Source organism: Rhipicephalus microplus, chromosome 5 (genome assembly GCF_043290135.1).
Source record: "Rhipicephalus microplus isolate Deutch F79 chromosome 5, USDA_Rmic, whole genome shotgun sequence".
In the NCBI taxonomy this organism is placed as follows: domain Eukaryota; kingdom Metazoa; phylum Arthropoda; class Arachnida; order Ixodida; family Ixodidae; genus Rhipicephalus; species Rhipicephalus microplus.
Window position 1 is genome coordinate 145,080,907 of NC_134704.1, and position 24,595 is coordinate 145,105,501.

Below are 24,595 nucleotides of genomic sequence, written 5' to 3' on the forward strand. Positions count from 1 at the left end.
ATTGCAGCTTTGCATTTTCCTCCGTACGTAATTAAAGCAGAGAGGTAATACGTTTTCTGCTGTGACGTCTGCACAAAGATAATGAGAAAAATGCTCTATTTGTCACTTATTCTGGTTTCGTTTGTCAGGCTTACGTCAGTGGTCGGGTCAACTACTTCCACTTGCTTTTTTACATGGAAAATTAGGGTAGTATAATGAACTTTGTCTGGGTTAAATATATATAAATGCTATAGGACTGAACAGTCGGGCTGATTTCCTGCATTGAATCTTGGTTGTACTGAACAAAGCAACTACCGAATCATGGGAACACTGCTGTTCATCGCAACGACCACTGTACTATTGGCTTCGCTTCAGAAATATACCAGTGCAAAAGAAGCGTACGAAACTCAACGCCGCGATGTACCAGATGCATTCCAGGTGAGCAGATGAAACTACTTTATTGGGTCCAAACTGAACGCGAGTAAACTCCGTGTCACCTGGCTAGGCACACTTGGGTATAGTAAATTGTTTGCTGTCCTCTGAGAATACTATACTGCTTAAAGCGGTCATGACATGCTCACGCAACAATGGACGGTTTTCGGCGAAAAACGAAGGCAGCGGGTCAAATAAGCTTGTAAACGTGTGAAAACTCGACTGCAAACAAAGTATTTCAGTCTAAAATAAGGCGTAGGAGTAATCGGCTGCAAACTCTGCCCACCGCCGTCGACTGCCATTTTGTCATGGTGTGCGTGACGTCACAAGCCGAAGGAGGAGTGTCGTCATCTGCTACTAAACAGCACCTTCCGCACGCGGTGAGTGTTGCTAGTGTTCCTTGTCACGTGGCCCTGACGTGTCAGAGAATTGCAAGTGTTGCGATGTGTTACTGGTACCATCACCATATATGGCGAAGACGTCGTGTACGTTGTGCCTTTTGACTTCGACTCCCTCGCCACGAGCCGAAGAGACGAAAAAGGCGTCGAAGATGGTGTGAACCAAGATGCCAATGACTTCGCCGTTGTGGCAGACGTTCAATACAGCTTTCCGCAATGATAAATAGCTTTATTTCAAGCGTGTCAGATTGAAAGGCAAGGTTGGGATACGGGGTCTGGCGACGCTGCATTTTGCGAGCAAGTGTTACTTAGTACCGTGGAATTGGCAAAGCGTACAGATTTTTGTTGGCTAGCATTCGTGAATGCACGACTTTAGGAGCTGACCTTAGTAATTATGTGGCTCTAGCAATGCCGTGCGTCGGGACTGCTAGTTTTCCATCGGTTGGTGCGTGCGGCATATGTGAGTATAAGCTGAAGCGAACGGCATGTCAATGCGGCCCTAGGGTTACTCACTATATACATGCTGGCCGAATCTTTGCTTGAACTCTGTCGATTGTATTCGGTTGCCGTAAAAAATAGCAAGTGTGACGCTCAACCATCGTACTGCCTGCGAGGAGTTTCAATAAAATATGTACCCGTAGCGGAAAACGGCATACGCGTTGCACTTCACAGGGCACTTTATGACCTCCAAGATTGCTTGCTGCTAGAACCATCGCTACATGGATGACGCGGTGGCATTGTTACAACCCCTAGAAGTCATTCAGTTGCATTGGCAAGCTGAACAACGAAGAAAAAATTCGATTACTAGCGCAGCTGACCACGGAACATGAACGTCCCCTGAATTGCAGACCACGCAGCAGCTCGTCCAGCAAGTGGTTAATGACATCATGACTGGCGAGCGCGTCAGTTTTGCCCGATTCTGAAGCCTATCACTCGTTTAGAAAAATAATCGGTTATAAATTAACAGCTCGACAAAATTCGCTCAAGTTTCGCCAGCTTGTCTTCGAACGTACTACAATCTACCCACACAACCCAGATGGTGGTCGAAACTTGAGTGTGATGACCCCTTCAAAGGGGCGTTGCAACACTTTCCCAAGTAGCCATGGAATTGATTCACTAAAGGAGCTTATTGCCTCATAAGTTGAGCACCACAAAAATTTTCAGAATTCGATTAGCACGAGCGGAGTTCAAAGATTTGTCGCATGCTGCAAGTGCACTCTCTATTCTCTCGTCCCGACGTGATGGATGCTAGTGATGGATGCAAGTGATGGATTCTAAGCAGCGGGGGATGGCCCGAAGCGAAAAATAGTCACTAGTGCCTCGAAACCCTGACCATTTTCCCTACTTTTTCGTTTGATTGAGTGCGTGGCTTTTCAGTTCCATCTCGCGTGCACACGTCGCCAAGTCTCGCGCTCCCGCGGCGGCCTCAGTAACGACCGAGCGCACCTTGGCTGATACGATGGCCAACGTCTATTCGCATATGTTTCGAAAGAATCTGGCAGAAAGAAGTTGAGAAGGTACTGACCACGACATCATCATGGGAAATTATATGTGTTGCGATTGAAGCGTGACTATGTTTGCAGGGAGCATGCTTCAAAGTGAGAAGCCAACTTTCATTCAAAGGAGAAGCAATCGCTGTGTATTACAAATAAAATAATATTTAAAAATATGGTGTAAGTGTAATGAGCAAAGAATATATGATAGATTTTATTATTACAAAAATATTTTTTCAGTGACCTCTGTCTACGCCATTATTTTTCAATGCAGCCTTTGCTCTGCATAGACAGACATGCTCATAAAAATCATCTGTGATGTGCCGATGACAGACGCATTCACGTGTTTTGGCGTTCGTCTGCTATGCAGGAAATTTTGAGGCGTACAGCTGTAACAAAAATGTAATTTTTGGCCTGAATAATGGCCCACATCATTACCAGAAATAGCTCTACGACACACTCCTGCCTCACCTGGCTGTATCTACGCGTTTCGCGCTTACTCTTGTCGGAAGAGAAATTGTGGTCGGCCTAGAGGATAGACACGACGCGCGTTACGTATCGCTCTAGTGCAGCCGCAGTGTTCTATAGCTCTCTGATTTACCGCAGTATGGCAACCTTAGCTGAAGTTCAACGTCCAATAAGCCTTGCTGTTCTGGCTTTCGCATGGCCTTCTTTCATCTGGCAGCACTAACTGCAAAAGCTATACTATAACGGCTTTTTCATCCCGACAATGATGTCGGGATGTATCGTTGGAATGGGTATGTGACACTAAGCGTCAACTTGGGTGCATCCACTTTCAACCGATATGTGGGGATAAATATAGCGCGAGAACAGAACGATGACAAAGGGACAAGATGGAGACGAGCACTGTTCTCGCGCTATAACTATCGTCCTGCCATACCAACTAGCCCGAACTGCCACACTTCAAAGTTAAAATGTGTGGGGTTCCACGTCCCTAAACGAATAATTATATGAATAAGAGTGGTGCCGTAGCGGAGGGCTCCAGAAATTTCGGCCACTTGCGGTCTCTAAATTACCCGTTTTGAGTAAGCATGGAATTAATTCACTGGAAAAACGTATTACCTCCCAAATTCAGCGCCACAAAAACTCAAGAATCCGTCCAGTATGAGTGGAGTTACAAAGATTTGTGACACGCTGCACTCGCGTTCTCTCTTTTCTCGAACCGATCAAAGCGCTGGAAGCTAAACAGGAAAGGATGGTAGGGGAAAACAAAAAAATCACTCGCGCCTCATGACCTTTAGAACTTTTCCTTTTTGTTGCTTCGAATACGCGGATTTATCAGTGCGATCGTGCGCGCAAACGTGGACAAGTGATGACCTCTCGCGGCCACCTCTGTAACAACTAAGCGCGCCATGTTCAAATAAGCCAATGGCTGATAGATGGGCTTGCTACGTGTAATTTTTGGGCTTATTGTGATTTGTCGAGAAAAGAGAAAGCTATTTTTAGCTAACTTTGATAATTTTTGTGAATTCCAAGCCGCGTGCTGCCCTATAATATATGGCTCGAGTCTTGTCGGGAGCTTCCACTACCTATCGGCAGCGTTTTCTGACCATGCCCTACAAGTGTGCAGGGCTCCTTTAACGTGCGTGCATCCACTTGAAATCGGGCTATAGCTGAGAAGCACTTATACATGTTGTTGACGCTCTCAAAAAGCCATTAACGTTCATCTACTTCTGTGAAGGCATGTTTCACTTTCGTGTATACTGATGCCTATCATGGATGGATGAAACATATTTTGTGTTCTACTTGTGTAACTGAACATGTCTACCTAACGAACTTTTGAAGCAACAGTGCTGGGCAACCAATTGCAATAAAAAGTGGTATTGTAGTTTGCAAAGCATTCGAAGAGAGTTTCCATGTGTTAGTTAATATTGGCAGATGCCCGCGACATGCAAAAAAGTAAAATGTCGTTCCTGTGTAGCAATTGACAAAGTTGAAAATTTTCCGCTAAGCGCTGCTAAACTGCTATTCAACTTCGCCCAGGATCGTTTCATTTACTTGAGCAAGAAAGACTGGTCAGCAGCGTTATGGAGCCTTCACGTAGCGAGTGCGCTCGGAAAGAGCGGTACCCGAGTGCCCATTGTGACCTTTCATGTGAAAGGGCACCATTTAATGACCTCGTACTTCACAATCACTTGATATTGAGAAGAATCGAAAACTGGGAAACTACACAACGATTCACAGCTCGTCGAGGTAAACTCCCCCCCCCCCCCCTCCCGAAAAAAAAAATGCGAAGACACAGTAAAAGAAGAAAACGTGCCATACAAGCGCTGAATTTCAACTGAGAAAATTTAATGAAAAAGCACTACCAGGATATATTTTTTCACGCATGCTCTCACAAGGCAGAACTGTAAACAATTCTGTGTGGACATGAAGTGGCTTATTTTAGCAACGATAACGGTTGAAATGGTCATATTTCATTATCATGAAGGGTGATTGGCAATTGACGGCTTACTTACGCAGTTTTGCCAGTGCGTTTTGATTTTCGTGGTTTCGAATATTTCTTTTGTAAGCTGGTTTCGGTATCCAAAAAGAAACCTCCGTATCAAAAAATTTGCAGTGCACTCGCAGTCCCGGCAGTGCATGGCCAAGTGTGTCCCTAAAACCAACTAAAATTCCACAATGGGCATAATGCCCCTTAAGAAATTTTTGTGCTCCTTCAGTCTCTATTTTACACACTGCCCGTACGACCAATATGAAAGCTTCCACACGCAAATGGTATCTTGTATACAACTGGAATGGCACATGGTATGAACGTACTCTTGTGTTCATGAAGCATGCATTATTTGCCAACGCGCCGTTGTCGGCACGTTTACGCACCACGCGCAAACATTACCAACCTTGTTCTTGGCCGCGAGAGCCACTTCGATATCATCACAGGTTTACAGGTCCATAGATGACTATATCAGTTGGGACTCGCTCACGGGATTTCGTGCCGACCGGTTGTGCCCCCGCGATCTCCGTCGACAGCGCAGCTCTGGCCGACTGGGCTCCCCTCTACGCCATCTCCTGACGCCGACAAGAGCTCTCACCGAATGATGCCCCGTCATCGGACTCCTGCAACCGTGTCCATCTTTCCTATCCCCTCTTTACTTCCGTCGTTTTCTGTCGTTCACAGTACCTGCGCCTCGCTCTCTTCTTCCTCTCCTCATCTATTTACCTTTTAATACTATCCTTTTAATCCATCCTTACCCCATTCCTTGTGAGCTACTGTTGAGGTGCCGCACTCAGATGCAGACAGTTACAGGGCTCACTTTTCTCTTCTTTTCTCTTTAAGAATCACATAAGACTATATCAGGTTCGTGTATAGGAGCAACATTGATTGATGCGTAAGGTTTAACGTCCCAAAACCACCATATGGTTATGAGAGACGCCGTAGTGGAGGGCTCCGGTAATTTCGACCACCTAAGGGTCTTTAACGTGCACCCAAATCTCAGCACACGGGCCTACTATATTTCCGCCTCCATCGGAAATGCAGCCGCCGCAGCCGGCATTCAATCCCGCGACCTGCGGGTCAGCAGCCGAGTACCTTAGTCACTAGACCACCGCGGCGGGGCTAGGAGCAACATCAGGAACAACGCTATTAACATTCTCAAAATCTTCAAGCAGCTCTTGGTTCAGATATACATATGAAATTTTGTCGCAAGGTTCGTTGCAGTACTTAGAGCAGAGCATATCCTTTAATGAAAAACAAGTAGGCTGGCAATTTCATCATCGCAGTTCCTAGCCCCCGCTTTCTTTCGCTTCTGCTGCATTAAAAATCATAAAAAAAAAACAGTATCACCTTTTCGCCCTTGAAGTGTGCAACGACTACGTTATGTGATCATAAGATGCCCGCTGGCGTACAATCACAAGTACTAAGGCCAAAAGGAGCTAGTTATCCCGAAGGTGTTGCTGGCTTTCGATAAGCTTATGCAAAATTCGAAGAGTGAGGTAACAAAGCACCAGGCAAAGAAAAGGAAAGGGGAAATTCGTCATTTTACCTTGCGTTCACTAACTGCCGCATGGGCTTAAGATTGTGGGTTAACTTCGTGGTATTGAAGTGGTTTTCGCGGATATATGGTCGGCAATGTTGGCACGGTGGTGAGGGAACGTGCCGAAAGCAGCCCGTTGATGAATAATGCATGCTCCATTTAGGCACAAGATTATGCTCCTACCATGTGCTATTGGAGTTGTATACAACATACCCTTCGCGTGCGGAAGCGTTTATATTGGTCAGACGGGGCTGGGGGTAAACTCGAGATGAGACAGCACTAAAACTCCCGCGGAGTATTGTGGCTTTGACAAATTTGGCCATGCACTGCCGCAATTTCAGGTGCACTGCAGATTTTTCGAGAAGGACGGTTCTTTTCCGCTACCATGATCAGCTGACAAATGAATTATTCGATGCCCACAGAATTCAATAGGTGGGGCCAAACTGCGTCAGTCAGCCGTCAATTGCCCTCCATGCTAAGAAATATCATTTTTAGAGTAATTCAACCGCTGTCGTTGCTAAGATAAGCTGCCTCGTGTCTACACACAAGTGTATGCAGTTTTTGGTTTGTGAGAGCATGCGCGAAAAATGAAAATGTTTGGTGTTTATTGACTGATATGTGGGGTTTAACGTCCCAAAACCACTATATGATTATGAGAGACGCCGTAGTGGAGGGCTCCGGAAATTTCGACCACCTGGGGTTCTTTAACGTGCACCCAAATCTGAGCACACGGGCCTACAACATTTCCGCCTCCATCGGAAATGCAGCCGCCGCAGCCGGGATTCGAACCCGCGACCTGCGGGTCAGCAGCCGAGTACCTTAGCCACTAGACCACCGCGGCGGGGCTGTTTGGTGTTTATTCAAAAAAAAAATTCTCACATAAAAGTCAGCGCTCTGTTTGTGTCCTTCTTTTACACTGTCTGTTTGTTTTTGCGCTATTTACCCGCAGATCACTTGGTATTGTTCACTGTGAGCAAGGGATACCTAGCACTTGCTTACAAGGGCGCATTTGTTGCATAGCAGTGAACTGTATCACGCAAGTGTAAGTATTGGTTAGTGCTGCGTAATATTGACTGCAGCTACCCTATAGAGATATATAATCAATATGAGCGGCTAATTTTTGGGAGATCTTGCGAATCATTGCTAGACATAGTTGACTAGTTGTTAATGTTCCCTTCCGCTATTTAAGCCATGACTCGTTCACGTGGGCAATGTTATGGGTAATGTTGCCTAAATGTCCACTGAAGCTTAGCTGCCAGGAACCACCTCGCAGTGCAAGGCCTGCCCCGGAACTACTGAGAGAACTAGAAACAGTTCCACCAACGTTGCCGTCTCCGAAATAGAAATACCAATGTTCGCTTGTATTACAGTTTTTTTGGATGCTGTTGAACTATAACGTGGCAGGGATATAGGCACAATGAGGCACATGACAGTACTGCTGCCTGTAAAAGAAAAGAGCACCCCGGTGTTACGCGTAACAGTGTAGGTGCCATAGTTTTGTGGTGCGAAAGGCGGCATCCCCAGACTCACAGTACGAGCAGACACACCATCGTTGTTCGCACTATCACAAATGTTTTCCTACGTCCTTATTGCACATGACCTAAACTGCCGCGTTGAATGTTGACGTTTGGTCAATGCAGAATCCGATAACTGCGGGAAACAAAAACTGGTCAAATAGGTGTTTGATTACTCGCCCACCGTCCTATCGCTGCGCCTATTCTTCAATGTTTTGCATCCTAATATTACGTGATTGATTGTAATGTTGTTCTTACATTCTAGATGTATGCTCATCTTGATGACGTGTTGGGTGTCTCTGATATCAACGCTGATGGCGTATTCGAGTGCGTGGAAGCTGTACGCACAGAGTACCAAGAGGATCCAAAAAAGGCGACATTTGTGTTCTTATTCAAAGGCCACCATGGTACAGAAAAGTAAGGAAAGTCAGATTCGTTTTACGAGTTTATTATAGGCTTATCTAGGATATTTTTTCTAAGAATACACGTTTATGCCTGATATGAGCAAAATCATGCAAATGTAATTTGGCTTGACCAGTGATGAAAACACTAATGACAATTAATAGACAAAAATACCAACGAAAGTAGGGGGACATATAACGGGAAAGCGCTAAAGAGCTCGTTTTTGCAGAAACTCTAGAGCTGGTGATGGCGTCGGCATCGTTAGTGGTGAGCTAAAGATTGTCATTTTGTGCCCTTTCGCAAAATTGAATGTGTTGCAAACAAAACAAATTGTGAAAATTTCCGGGTCTGATATGAAATCAAGCCAGGGCCGTTTTGCGTGTGAAGCAGGTGTTCAATCGCACAGCCACGTCTCAGCTTGAAGATACAGTTAAAATAACTTTCTGTTCTTGTAAATTCCTCGGAGTTTGTCCCTGCCTCACATGAGTCGCAAAGGGAGCGGCAGCAGTGACATTAACTTTTCCGGTACGCACCCAAAGCATGTACCGCATTGTGGCCATTTCGCCGCACGCTTTACACGCATCCGTCGGGTATAGGTTTGGATAACGGAAGAGACAGGGGTTAGTCCCATCTCCCCCCCCCCCCCCCCCCCCTCGCCTGGAGGAAACTGCCGGACTTCAAATAAAGTTTTTTTTTCATTCATTCTTGTAAATGCAGTGAAAATATTGCTTATGGTATGAAAATACCCTATTGACCTTGAAATAACGTGTCCGACGCTGCACAAACTCTACGCCAGCGGCCATCATCCCCTCGTCACATTTCTTGAATATATATGTTCATTTAAACTTGAGAGGGCATATTAGCACTGGTAGTAGCCAAGATGGGTGGGTGTTGATTCGATTGACTGACTGATTGATTTGTCAAGTTTAACGTCCCAAAACCACGATATGATTATGAGAGATGCCGTAGTGGAGGGCTCCAGAAATTTTTACCACCTGAGGTTCTTTAACGTGCAACGGTTGGGTCTGGCTACTTTCTACTCCTTTCCATAATTCTAAAGTTCCACTTTTATTTCGTGTATAGTGAGGGTTTTCTTCGGGAAGACTTGATGCCTTCCGGTCGTGCGCGAAGGATTATTGGTCAGCTGCCACATAGTAATAGAGAAACGTCTTGCTTGACACCAACAAGCAGTAAATTGGTGTTTCAAATTCGCCGTCATGGCTACTATCGGCGCTGCTCAACATATGTACGGGTAAAGTAATATCGTAGTGATGTTGCATGGTGCAAGCGTGAATTGTCAGCGGGCGTCGAAACATGTAAGTATCACCCCAGCTGCTTGGTTTAAAGCCATCAACCCATTTCGAGGGGTACACACGTTACTGCACATTATCATGGTGGATGCATAGCAAGTTCGAAAAGATTTGATGCGCATAATTGCTAGTGAATTAAAACTGCTACATATTACACAAAATGCAGACATGGGCGAAAAATTCATTGACACAAGTAACTTCCAACTTTATTCATTACACTATACCTTTTAATCCACAATTTAATCTTCTCGAGTTACATCATGCCATAAAAAGCATGCACTAAGTGGTTGAGTACGCACTAGGGACAAGACATCACTATCTCGTTTAAATCTTAAACGCGAAGCTTAAGGATGCCCAATTCTTTTGGTAGTTATGATATAATTGTGAGGAAAGAAAACAGTATGAAGAGACAACTTACCGATAACAGAGACAGAACCTGGAAACTTAGAATAATGTGTCCGATGCTCTACCAACTGAGTTACAGGGGCGGAAACTGCCGGTGTACAACACGGCATGTATATGTTGAGCAGCACCTACAGTAGCCGTGACGGCTAATGTGAAACACTATTTTTGTGCCTGGTGGCATCAAATAACACGTGTTCTTATTGCTAGTTAGCAGCTCACAAATAATTCTTTGAACTACCTGAAGACATCAAGTCTTCCAGAACACAAAGCTTGCTATAAATGAAGGAAAGTGGAAATTTAGGGCCGTGGAAAAGAATTGAAAGTAGCCACACCCACCCGTCATGGCTACTACCGGCACTTATATGACCTCTCAAGTTTAAATGACCATATAAAACCAATAAAGGTGACAGTGTAATGACGGCTCTAGGGCACAGTTTGTTCCGCGTCGGACCCGTTATTCCAAGGTCACAGGTTCGATCCCTTCTAGCGAAACATCATTTGGTCGCCCAATTTTTTAATCACATATATATCATATTTACTGCAAATAACTTCTCTAGTTATATACTTCTTGGTATTATTGTCTGTTTCTAAAATTATTGGGTCGAAAAAAAAATAGATCCCTTGAATATCAGCTTTCCTTGGCCATGAAAATGTAACATACAATACGACGAGAATTCTGAGTGTTGTTAACAGTCGCTATCGAAAATAAGGTATTTTGTTTTTTGCCTAAATATTTTGTGAAGTACATGACATTTAGGACATTTCACTTCATTCCAGAAAAAATGTCTCCTTTAACATCAGCCCCGGTACCACCCCGGACACAATAACCTTTTATTTGGACAACGGTAAGTAAAATTTTGAGTTTCAGAGGAACCTTATAATTTTTTTTTACACTAACCGCAATAATATTTTGGGAATAGCGCATTTTCATATGGACGCAGCCCACGCTGCCTTGCCACAACAAACGAAGGTGTGCATTTGTCCATATGAACGCTCTCTCACTTCTATGACTGCTTGAGACAGATCCCTGGTTATCACATGCAGCCTCAGTGAGACGAAAGCCTGAAATCTTACTGAGCTGGTGGAATGAAACTGATTTGAAATAGGCCTTATAGAAGTCTTGTCCTTACCAAAAACCATTGACGCGGATAATGACCCAGCGTGGCCATCTCTCGCATGTGATAATTATCCGCGCCACTTTCGAGCACGGTTGACTCGGATACAGCGTGAACAGATAGTAGTCAAGTGTGAGACACCTTTGAAACTTGCCTGTTAGAAATAGTAAGCCAAACATCAGCGTATCACAATTACAGCATAAGTGGTATTATGAACAAATCTTCAGTAACCTGAAGCACTAGCTATGTAGCTTAACAATAGACTTCAACAATAGGATCTTAAGCGAATGATAATGGGCGAGAGACCGCATTTTGAAGTATATGAACGGTTCCCGGTTTTTGTTTCACTGCACGCATAAGGCCTCGCTCTTTTGGTCTGACCTCGCTTGAAGGTCGCCGAAAACGGGAGTTGTAAAAATTTGTTAAGTTAGCACTAAGCCAGGCTAGGCTTAAACCAGTAGGAATGGACAATTATGAAGAGTAATACTCATTTCTTTCTAGACCTAAACCAGCTAACTCAGGTTGTTTCTAGCATGCTAAGTCATTGTTAGGCTTTAGCTAAGTGATGCTAGGTTCTTTCTACGTTCATTTTCAGTGCGTAGTGGTTTCAGCAAAGCCACATGCAGTCCCGGACACGGTAAGGGTGTCCAAACATCAGACACAGAGTTTTGCACTGAAACAGTACATTCAAAGGACTCTGAAATCTAGCGATACGTCATCGTTAGCGTAGGCTTTCCGTCACTTCGGCATCTTCACATAGTCAGCGTTGGCTTTCGGGTTTTCTGATGTTTTCTCGTTGTATATAGTCTGGGCCTTCGGCTTGCCGCCGTCACTTTGCAGCCTTTTATCGGGTTAACTGCTACCTGGTTCAGTTTCAGTCTACTTGTGGAGATTGGTGGTATTTACCAGTGTCTGTGGTATATTATGAATGTTTTCGCTTTGGTGACATAGCGCACATCCATCAGCCGCACACATTATGGCTAGCATAAACAACTTCGCTGTTAATCAAAAGCGTTTCAGGCTTAAATGTCTGCAGCGCTTGTTTACATACGCCAGGAAGTGCTGCGCAGAAGGCTTAGCATGACTGCGTTATAGAAGGCTGTGTTGGAGACTTATAATGCGTGAAATAGAAGTACACTGCATGGGGAAAAAACGACAGCGATGCATCGTGCTTACGTACCCAACTTCAGTGCCACGACGATGTATTCTGAATGATTGGTTCAAAATAGCCACACGTTAACTGAATGCTGTGTTATGTTTTACATACATAGCATTAAAATACAATGCCTACAGAAAAAGAATTTCGCTCAAGCTGTTCAGGGCACGTCCTTTGCAGCGGGTATGCCTGCTAAGTATGTCGACGCAACCCCAATGCCTCAGCTTGAGTCCGCCATGCAGCCTTTCCTGCCACCGTTCCGTCCATCGGCTCTTGCAACATGGGTGAGACCTACCCCGGCGAACCGATGGCGCTCACCCGACAACCAGTCCATCAGCTTTGGCTGCAGTTACGCCGGTCACGTAGCAAGTTATTGCTTTCACGTACAGCCGGCTCCCATCTCTTCGCCTGTTGCTGACCAGCTCTGCCGTCCCTATCACGAATAACCACCGTCTATGCCACCGCCGTCTCGCCAGCTCCGTCTCCTCGAAGGTCGCCGTCTCCATGACGTTGTTCCCTGTCCCCCATGCAGCCAAGTTTGGCACCTCGTGAGCGGGAAAACAGTCGTCGCCGGCCCCAAGGCCAGGACTTCAACGTTATCGCTAAGTGAAAGCCATCATAGCAGCCCCTCAGATGTCATTGACGTGCTTGTGGAAAGTGTTCGTGCATGAACTCTTTTTGACACTGCACCTGCCGTATTAGTTAACGACAAAAACAAAAACTGTGCCACTTGCTTCGAAAAGTGACGACGCCACTTTTTGGGTAGCCCCACAAAAAGATACTCGAGAGTTCGACACATTGCAGAGTTCGGAGGCATTGCTACAATTTATTTATTTCAGTCTTCCTTACGTTGATTTTGGTTTGTTCGAGGACTTTCTGATTTTAATCACTTTCCATAGGATTGGTCCACTAGCGCGCTATACGATTGAGGTCTATCTTTCATTGCAAACTTGTGGTGATGATGCAGTCTGAAGGAAACGTCTACACCGGTCATGGCTTTGCCTATGTAAATAATGTTTGTAGAAGAACAATACGGGGATAGACCTTGAATGTTCACTTATCGCCATAATTAGCGGCGAATGGCATCACCAAAATGTAGTGCCTGTGATAAACAAATAAGGCTGTAGCCGGTTTATTTATTTATTTATTTTACCCTCAAGGCTAAGGACATTAAAGAGGGGAGTGGGGGTTCATGTAGGGGGAGCAATACAACAAAGAAATAAAGTACAGCAGCAACAACTATACATAAACACTTAACATCTGTTACATTGTTAATAATGCAGTGCGGAAGCGTTCATTATCTTGAATGCCAGCAATTAGTCCGGGAAGGTGGTTCCGTTGGTTCGATGTACGAGGAATGAATGACTGAAAACAAGTATTAGTGAGGCACGCCATAATGCCTACTTTGTGAGGGTGGTCAGTGCGGGATGAGACATACGAAGGTGCGGAAATGAGAGCTGTGCGTAGAATAGAGTTGTGGTAATGAATTTTATGGAACAAGGAGAGCCTACTGTGTTTGCGACGGGTAGCCAGATGAGGTAACTGCAAGGAATTTTTCATGGGTGTAACGCTATCTGTTCTGCTGTAATTGTAAAGAATGAAACGAGCGGCGTTGTTCTGGACAAGTGCTAATGATTTTAATGAGAGTTTCGCAGCTGGGGTCCCAAATTGAAGCTGCGTATTCCAGTTTGGAACTAACTAATGTTTTGTATAACAGTGTTTTCAATGAGATCGGTGCGCAACAAAATTTGCGGTGTAAGTAGCCTAACATGCGATTAGCGCTGTTAATTAAATTCTAACATGCAAAGACCAGGCTGTATAAGCTGTCTTGGCTTGGCAGATCAAGCCCGCTATATTTCCGGCAAGGAAGGCAAAAAGGACTACTGTCACCATAACCGAGTTCCAAGTCGAAGGTGGTGTGGAAAGGTGGGAAGCTCTGATATTTGGTACGGTCTGATAATGAAGAAATAAAGAAAAAATGAAGCACGAAGAGAATTTATTTGATATGAGGGGTTTAACGTCCCAAAAATACCATACGATTATGAGAGACGCCATAGTGGAGGACGCCGAAAGTTTCGACCACCTGAGGTTCTTTAACGTGCGCCAACATATGAGCACACGGGCTCACAGCATTTTCGCCTCCATCGAAAATGCAGTCGCCGCAGCCGCGATTCAACCGGCGGGTCAGCAGCCAAGTACCTTAGCCACTAGACCACCGTGGCAGGGCCGAAGAGAATTTAAGCCTAAATCATTGCTTCTTGTAATCCGCGACAACCTATAGTGAACCTTTCGTATTCATGTGATAAATGAACTTGTGTTGCCTTGTAAAACATGGTTGTTTTCATCCAACTTCATTCTTTAAGATATCCTCAATAGTAAGTAGTCGTAACGAGATAGGTACGCAACGAAACAACTTAAAAAGGAGGTTATGAATAGCTGTTTAATTTTCATTGCTGGTGAATGCCGCAGAAAAGTATGTGTATTACATGCAGCTGCGTCATTTGCGCTGTGACTGAAGATGCCGTTTTGGCCAGCAATAATTCATTTTTGCACCATCTGAATGAAGGTTTTGTTATCGGTTAAAGAGTTCGTACGAATTCCACGGTATACGAATGAAGTGACATAAATGCGCGCACACAAAATGAAACAGGGATGCGTTGTGATTGTTAACCAAGTGATCAATAATTAGGCTCGATATTAGACTATTTTGAAACATATTGCCGATATTTCAAAAAGTGTTTGATTTCTATATTTTCAGACCCAGAAGACACGTTTGAAGCTCAGTATTTATTCACGGATTATAAGACATGTTGCATTGTGAAAGGCCCTTACGGTGGTAGTGACAGTAAGAATATTCCATTTACTATCTTTTACTATGATGCATTGTCAAGTTTCTTTTTGTCGCAGATTGTGTATAACAGTTATTAAGGGTCACACGTCAAAACAAAAGTTTAAATTTATAAAGGAACATTTGATATACCAATATCCACTCCTATGACGCAATTACAACACAGTAATGACGTCGTACAATTGCATGCGATCATATCACACACACACACACACACACAAACACACACACACACACACACACACACACACACACACACACACACACACACACACACACACACACACACACACACACACACACACACACACACACACACACACACACACACATACACGCGCGCGCACGCACACGCACACACACACTTTTGTGTTATAGCGATTCCATTGACGTAGAGGTCAACAGTGTTCCGTTTGCGGAATTGTAAAACAAGAATGTAAAAAAAGCAACATGATAGGTTCAAAACATGAGAGTAAACATTCGACAGAAGTCTGTCTGGTTGGGTATGAAACTGCGAGATGATTTAGACTCCAACCAAAAGTTTTGAAGCGTTTCGGAACTGACTTGATTCCTTCCTCAGGGCTGACTGCGGAGGCTACTAGCAGCGTCGTCTGCAAAGCTCTCGCGGGGTGGCTAATGACCCCCCCTCTCTCTCTCGTTTTGCCGTGGAGCGCAGTCCGTGTGAATACACTGGGGGGGATTCGCTCGCAGGATTTCAAGCTGGACGGTCGTGCCCTCGCGATCTCCGACGCCAGCGTAGCTCCCGCCGACTGGTTCGCCCTCCGCGGTCTCCTGACGCCGTGCAGCTCTCGCATTGTGGTGCCCCGCCTTTGGACTGCTTTGACCGGATCCCCACTTTCCTATCTCCTTCTATTTTCTGTCGCTTGCCTCTCTATTTCTTCACCTATTTCCTTCTATTCTTTTTATCCCTCCTTCCCCCCACCCCTAAAAGGCACTGCGACGTGTCGCCTATAGGCAGACAGAAATTAGGTGCCTCCTTCCTTTTCCTTACGAACCACTACCACCACCACCACACTGGGGGAAGGGTTCCGAGAGAGCGGTTGATATTATGGGCTGTCCTCTGTATGTGCGACGACTCGAGTAACAACCTTCTCCTCCAGTTCAGCTCGCTTTCAAGGATGGCCATCGCTTCGAAATTTATTTTGTCATCCAACGTTTCAGCATGTTCGGTGACTGCGCTGCGCTCTTTGTAGAAATTCCACCCATTGTTGGCGTCTTGCTTCAGTCGTTCCGGTAGGTTTTTCGTCTCGCCGATATACAACAAGGGGCACTCGGCACACGGAATTTCGTAAACGACACCGGGGCGCCTGTCTATTGTCGGCTCGTCTTTCGCGCGTGGGAGGAGGTGGCCCAGCGTACACGGAGGCACGTGCGCGATGTAAACTCCTTCCTTCTTGAAGATCCGCGCTAACATCTCGCTGGTTCCCTGAACGTATGGCACCGGTACGCGTTTCAGGGGGCTGCCAATTGAGGTTGATTGTTGTTTTCGTATCCTCTGTTGCTCTGCGTGGCGGGTCGTGGCTCGAACGAAGTTTTTTGGATATCCATTTTTTAGGTCAGCAATTACGCGCGTCTCCTCTTTATTTCTCTCGGTGTCATTAGAGAATAAGTTCTAGCTCTCTCGAGTAGCATGGTCACAACCCAGACCTTGTGGCAGGCGGGGTGGGAAGAATTGAATTGAAGGTAGCCGCCAGTGTTTGTTTGATTCCTATGAATGGAGAACTCCAGGCCGTTGCGCTTTCTTGCCACCTGGACGTCGAGAAAAGGCAGGCAGTGGTCGCCTTCACATTCGGTCGTGAATTGCATGGCTGGGTGCGCGGAATTTAGGTGTTGTCTGAAGTTTTTAATTTCAGGCTTCTTAATGATGCAAAAACAATCGTCCATATAACGCAAAAAAGCTTGGGTCGCGGCGAGAAGGAGCTGAGTGCTTTCTCTTTTATGTACTCTATAGTCAGGTTTGCTATCGCGACGGAGATGAAAGCTCCCATTGCGGTTCGACTGTTCTGTCTGAAAATAGTTTCTTTGTAGAGAACTACGTACTGGAAAGGAGAACTCCAGTAGACGACAAAGCTCGTCAACCGCCAAAGGAGTCCTTTCACTCAGGCTTACGTCCTCCTCAAGTGCAGCACGGGCAGCGGAGACAGCTAAGGGAACCGGCACGTTGGTGAACACTGAAATGACGTCAAATGAGACCATGCTCGCGTCATCACCAATGCTTACATATGACGCTAACTGCACGAAGTGGCTGGCGTCACGGACATGAGTTGGTGTCTTCCAGGTAAGTGGGGCGAAGATTTGGTGTAGAAAATTTGAAAGGGCTCGGCATGGGGAGGAAGTGAAGTCCACAATCGGTCGGAGGGGGACGTCAGGCTTGTGAACTTTCAATAGTCCATAAAAACTCGGTGTGGATCCGTTACGGCAGATTAGTCGCAGGTAAAGTGTTCTGAGATCCGAGTAATGCCTGAAAATTTCTGCGAGTAGCTTGTTTAGCTGTGTCTGGGTTTGCTTCGTTGGGTCCTTTACTAGCTGCGTGTATGCGTCCCCTTCTAAAAGAGCTGGAACATTCCGATCGTAGTCCCCGCTGTCCAACACCACCGTCGAATTGCCCTTGTCGGCGGGCAAGATGACAATGCTTCGATCCCGTCGGAGTTGCCGAAGTGTCCGGTTCTCCTCCATGGTCAAGGTTTCTTTTTGTGACGGTAATTTCGAAAGGATCCCAATTGATTTCACCCTAATTTCTTCTCTGGCGCCCGGCCTCACGCTTTGGACGGCTTCCTCTACAGCCGCGGCGAGTTTCGGCAGACGGGGCGTGGTTGACGTGGTATAGTCATGTCCCTTTGCCAGGACAGAAGTTTCCCGATCAGTGAGTGGACGAGATGAAAGATTGGTGACAAACCTGAAATTTCGGGTGCTTTGGGTGGAACTCCGGTCCAACAGGTTGGAGAGTTTCTTATCCTGAGTGGTCAGGTGCTTTTTTTGCCGTCGGTGCCGCAACGGATTTGTGAACGCGTCGACCGCAGACATCAACTCAGGGATGCGGTGCTCAAGTTGACGCTTGGCGAAGAACAGGTCCAGTTTTTTTTCCGCAGAGGGGCGTTATTTCATGAAGGCTCGCGTTGATCAGTCGTTGTTCGGCTCTCGTGACGACTTTCAAGCCCTCAGGGGTCGGACAGGTCGTTTTAGGCGGAGGCTTTGGGGTACAACTGTCTTTTCTTTGCAGGTGCGGCTGACGTCGAGATGAGTCTTGAGGACTGAGATGCCTTCCTTATTGCGTATGTAGTGCTTGACCAGATGCATTGTATCGTATCCGAAGTCTTGGCTGATTGGCTTGAAAGTAAACATTCGACAGAAGTCTGTCTGGTTGGATATGAAACTAAGAGATGATTTAGACTCCAATTAAAAGTTTTGAAGGAACCCGACGTTTGGGAACCGACTGGGTTCCTTCCTCAGGGGTGACTTCGGAGGCTACTAGCAGCGTCGTCTTCAAAGCGCTCGCGGGGTGGCTAATGACCCCCCCCCCCCTCTCTCTATCTCGTTTTGCCGTGGAGCGCAGTCCGTGTGAATACATTGGGGGAAGGGTTCCGAGAGAGCGTTTGATATTTAAGTCGTCACCAATCTTTCATCTCGTCCACTCACTGATCGGGAAACTTCTGTCCTGGCAAAAGGACATCACTGTAACATGTCAACGACGCGCCGTCTACCGAAACTCGTCGCACCTGTAGAGGAAGCCGTCCAAAGCGTGAGCCGGGCGCCAGAGAAGAAATTAGGCTGAAATCAATTGGCATTCTTTCGAAATTACCGTCACAAAGAAAAAAAAACTTGACAATAGAGGAGAACCAGACACTTCGGGAACTACGACGGGATTGAAGCATTGTCATCTTGCCCGCCGACAAGGGCAATTCGACGGTGGTGTTGGACAGTGGGGACTACGATCGGAATGTTTCAGCTCTTTTAGAAGGGGACGCATACACGCAGCTAGTAAAGGAACCAACGAAGCAAACCCAGACACAGCTAAACAAGCTACTCACGGAAACTTTCAAGCATTACCCGGATCTCAGAACACTTTACCTGCGACTAATCTGCCGTAACGAATCCGCACCGAGTTTTTATGGACTACCGAAAATTCACAAGCCTGACGTCCCCCTCCGACCGATTGTGGACTTCACTTCCTCCCCATGCCGAGCCTTTTCAAATTTTCTACCCCAAATCTTTGCCCCACTTACCTGGAAGACACCAACTCATGTCCGTGACGTGAGTTTAACTAGTTTTAATTTGTGGGGTTTAACGTCCCAAAAGCACCATATGATTATGAGAGACGCCGTAGTGGAGGGCTCCGGAAATTTTGACCACCTGGGGTTCTTTAATGTGCACCCAAATCTGAGCACACGGGCCTACGACATTTCCGCCTCCATCGGAAATGCAGCCGCCGCAGCCGTGATCTGAACCCGCGACCTGCGGGTCAGCAGCCGAGTACCTTAGCCACTAGACCACCGCGGCAGGGTTAACATGGAAATCATGACCTGCGTGTCATGTAATAAGACTACATTCAGCGCTCATGATGCGCTCGCGGCCGTTTCACAGGCATCTGATATACCAAGTCAGATATTACAGTACGTGAATGGATGACAAAAGTATGCGATTGGAGCAAACATGACAATTATGAGATGCGCGTCATGTCACAACATGACTACATGCCACGCTCATGATGCGCTTGCAGTCATTTCTCTAGCTTCACATGTACGAAACTCTATTACGTGGCGTGAATGGACGACATAAGTAAATGACTCATCTAAACATGATATTCACGACTGCGTCTCACCTACCGACAGGACTACATGCCACACTGATGACGCGCTCGCGGCCATTTCGCCAGCTTCACATATGCCAAAGTAGGTATTAAGCGACACCAATGGATGACGAAGGTATGTGACTGCTGCAAACATAATAATCATGAGATGCGTGTCATGTGAGAACTTGACTACATGCCACAGTGACGGTGCCAATATATTTCGACATGACGTGGTGCGCGTCCTCACCGGTGTTCATTTGGTTACGTCACGCCAGCGTTGCCACGCCAGTGGCACGCATCCGGCGTCCCTCCGTCACGAAGAGAGGGAGACGCGGTGTTGTCTGGGTAACGCATTGGTGCGAAATCCTGCATTTCGCATTTCGCATGGGTTGCCGTCGTGCCGCGCCGGCGGACGCTGGTCGCGCCTGGCGTTATACTATAGAGTTTTCGGGTTTCACTAAGGTAGCGTTGGTGTGCCCAATGTACCCGTGCGTCAACGCTACATTGGAGTATACTGGGCCCTTCATGATGCGCTCGCGGCCGTTTTGCTAGCTCCACATATACCAAATTTGGTGTTACGCGACATCAATGGATGGCGAAATATAGGACTGGTGCAAACATGATAATCTTGACATGCGTGTCATGTAAGAATATGACAACATACCACGCTCATAGCGTGCTCGGGGCCGTTTCGCTAGCTCCACATATACTAAATTCGGTATCATGTGATGTGAATAGATGACGAAGGTAAACGACACATCCAAACATGATAATCATGACACGGAAGTCTTGTACGGCATAATTTAGCTCTACCTTGTAACGTTGTACTGATTTTAAGGTGACGTATCAACATTTATCATTCGTGCTTAACATATCTTCGATTCCTACTGTACGTGGGATCTGCCAATTTTTTTTAATTGACAATCGCACAACTATGAACGCTAAACCTTGAGCAATATTGGTGGGCGCTGCGGATGGGGTTGGCCATTTGGTTCCGTTTCAGGTATCGTTAGGGCGGACAAACAGACAAATGTACAGACAGACGGACAGACAGACAGACAGACAGACAGACAGACAGACAGACAGACAGACAGACAGACAGACAGACAGACAGACAGACAGACAGACCATTAATTTTCCGTCGAAGGTCCGCAAAAGTCTTTAAAATAAGACAAAGCAGGCAGTTCTGTGACAGTTCTGTGCAACGCTTCACACCCTACTCGGAGTTATTTAACACTGTGGCCTGTCGCTTTCGGAGCTCTGGCAAACCGGAACTGAGATTAGTCGCCAGTAAGCAGACTGAAATGATTTTCTGTCATTCCGTGCAGCAGGCGATGTGCCGTGTTATGCCTGACCAATCTCCAGCAAAATACTTCAGCAAAATAAAGTTTCATACCAAGCGGCACACTACGCCACACAATTTAACACTGCTTTTAAAATTTTTTATATAGTATTTTATTGCTTGGCCTTCAAACGAACAAGTCTTTCACTACCACCACTCACACATTTTAAGCGGCAGCAGAACCAGCCAAATTCTATATTACGGCGGTTTACGGAGCCCTGTAACCACTGCGCGTAGGTGCGCAAACCACATCTCGCGCAGCTTTATTCTGTATTTCATGAACATACAAATAAATAAAGAAAGCTAGTGTGAATAGGCGCTCTTTATGAGTAAAACGTTAATGCCGAGCTTCGTTTTTTCAAAGTTGTTTACGCGGTGTACTTTATTTGGTTATTACAGAAGGAACAAAGAAGTCTTTACTCTGCAATATAGACTTCACACCACTCGTATAGTTTAACTTTCTGGCTGGCATTAAAATCTTGAGAAAATTGTGTTTATTATGAAATAATTGGAGTTTCACCAGAATCATCGGCGGGAATTCGTTCTAACAATATGCGATTGTGATAGGGTGCTTGATTTCTGTAGGTAATTAACAATTTTCATGTGACCTCCTGATGGGCTCTCAGTAAAACATACCGAACCTATATTTGTGCCATTAAAGAGAGCACAGTGGAACAGTCACTCGGTTTGGGTTGATGAACTGTGCTAGGAGGACTCTAATGCCACAAGTTTTATCACATAAGTTCAACATTAGAGAAAAAATGAAGATTGAAGAGTAATTTTTGAATTTCGCGCCGAATTCTCCATGCGATGTCACTGTATTCAGAATGTATTTTTCGTATTTTCGAAACATTGGTTCGATCAAATTTTCTCAAATTTTGTTTGGTAGGTATATGAGCCCCACATATGACAATGTACATCACTTTTACTAATTACAAACCATGTTCGACACAGTAGACGCCAGAAATGTTTTCTGCGTCATGTTTTCTTTTCGCGCGTTTGTTCGCTTTCCTTGAGTCATCTAGTAGCAATAGTGGCTCTTTCAGGAATGTAGAATTGTGCTTCACAAATACTAACACCATCCTGCGTGGAACGTGCAGAACACTCTTAGCGAGGGCTGGAGTAGCGGCCTTTCAGAGCCTTTTCTAAGCACGCTTTGGGTAACTGCTACAAGCTAACTTTCTGGGTACCCACTATGCCGTCAATAACCATCATTTTTGTGTAGTAGGCCGGTATGCGCTATGCTATCCTCCGTCGTTCTTTGGACAAGCGTAGTATCCTTTACACACTTGCAAGGAATTTTGTGCAAATTTTTTCATGTAGCGGCTGGCAACGATGACGAATCAAGCCGGATATATGTATGCCCCACAGCTAATAGGTGATCAAGAACAAGCTTTTGTAATGTCATGTAGGATATCACTACCCACTTGTTACGGAATTCGATTTGCGTGACGCCTGGTTGTTCGTTTGCTGTGCTTAAACGCTTTGTTACTCACACTAACGTGATTCTTTAACCGGCATCAAGCTTGCCCAAGGCTAGCTTACAACGAAGTTTCAAGCATCGGCGTGGTTTTGTCAAACTGCTTGCTTATGTTGATGTTGTGGCCATTTTTTCAAAGAACCAACGCAGTATTGAAGAGGCTGTAGACAATGTCTGCAATTTTAGCCATCTTACAAGTAGTGGAGTTAACTGGCCCATGTGTCTTGGGCCCTGGCACGGGTCATGGCACACAAAACCCCACCTTTTTGCAAACGGGCTCTGAATGACAAATCCGGGCAAGTACTTAGGCATCTCGCTCGATGCGTGTCGAGACAGTGCCCGATATTGTCAAGATTAAGAGAGAAATACGCAGGAGAAAGCTGAGATGTGGAGGGGAGTAGGCTTGTCAAAATTTGCCAGAGCCACTGTATGTAACGTGTTCTTCATAATCAAGTTCTGCAACGTCATGCGGGTGCTGCACTGCTCTCGAACTATTGTGCAGCCGTTTTACAGTGTCTTCGCCGTATTTTTGTGGGCTTCCGAGTGGCATTGGTGCAGCCATACTAACTTGTATCAGTGGGTTAGAAACAGGTGCCTTAAATTTGATCACTTCTTTTGCGGCCGCAAGTTGACAGGTTTTTTGGAGACGTCACGGATCCCTTCTTACGTACACTGTGTGAATTACGACTAGGTAGATGTCTCCCTGAATACGTTGGGGCTACCGAAGCAGATATTTGTGCGTTTTATCAAAAAATAGTTTCCAGAATAAGATTTTGTTCTGTAAGAGCTTCTAAACAATGCTTGTTGATTGTGAAACTATAAGTATTTTGCATTGTGTCACAATGTCTTCCCAGTGCCGCTCTATTAGTTTTTGTGCAATGGAGGCCCAAGCAGCAATGTGTTAAAAACAGTAAAAAAAATACAGGTTCAGCTGAGAACTAAGACTTATTCTAGAAAAATTCATTCCGGCACACTGCCAGTGCGGGTGTTTTTGCAGTAAAAGTAATGCTTTTTTCTCATGGGGCACACAAGTCCCCTGGAACCATAGATGATGTTTTTTACATTGTTGGTAGGACGTGCATTTTTTAGACGTCTTGCAGAGAGCCACCAAAAAAAGGCGTTCCGTTGGATCCGCATAGAACTTGGTTTCTGGACATCGGCAATGACGACGGGGTGCCTTATGATGCCATCATGCTCCTGGGCCTCCATTCTTTGTTGAGGTCGAGAATGGCGGGTCAACATTTCGACGAAATATGGGGCCAACACGAGCCTACTAATGAAAAAGAAAAACTAGCTTCTGTCTATTTACAAAGTTTTCCCAGAGCCATCCGACAGGCTCCCGAGTGTATAGCCTCCCAATTTGATATTAACTCAACTTGATATCACCATCACGCTGGTAGTTAAGGGTGACGTTATGTGCGTTGTTCTGTTTGTGTTTTTACTATCAGGGTCTTATGAGTTATGTTTGGTTACCAAAACCAGGTAATAAAAGAAAAGAATCAGTATGTCTTTGCGGTAGAATTTTGGGCTGGACCGCAAGAAAACTGGGTTTGAATCCCACTGTGCCTTGATGTTTTTATTTATTAACTATTTTTTTATTTGGTGCGGTAGTGGTTATGGAGGACTATGGCGGCGCCCATGTGCATTGTTGTGGTCTCATAACAGCTTTCGCTGTAAAACGTTTTTGCTTTGTGTCCCTTTAGGAACGTGTACACTGTAGGCTCTCATTCATATGCGTTGAACACATGACTTACCTTTTCTTAGGGTGCCTGCTGTTTGTGTCGAAGAACATGGCCGAAAATGTTCCACAGCCCTGCCTCACCAATTTTGCGGATCTATGCGGTGTCTCGGTGAACTTGCACAGCAGTGAGTTGTGTCCAGAAGACGAGTAAAAACATTCGGAGTGCTAGAGCTCA

General features: G+C 45.6%; 1 protein-coding gene across 1 annotated transcript; it reads left to right on the plus strand.

The window, feature by feature from the left end:
• The first annotated feature begins 235 nt into the window (after positions 1 to 235).
• LOC119174197 (uncharacterized) lies at positions 236 to 24,595 on the plus strand. Its single transcript, XM_037425022.2, has 5 exons — positions 236 to 417; positions 8,077 to 8,228; positions 10,706 to 10,773; positions 14,958 to 15,044; positions 24,444 to 24,595. Exons 1-5 carry the CDS (start codon positions 301 to 303, stop codon positions 24,569 to 24,571), a joined length of 552 nt encoding a protein of 183 aa, XP_037280919.2. The 5' UTR covers positions 236 to 300; the 3' UTR covers positions 24,572 to 24,595.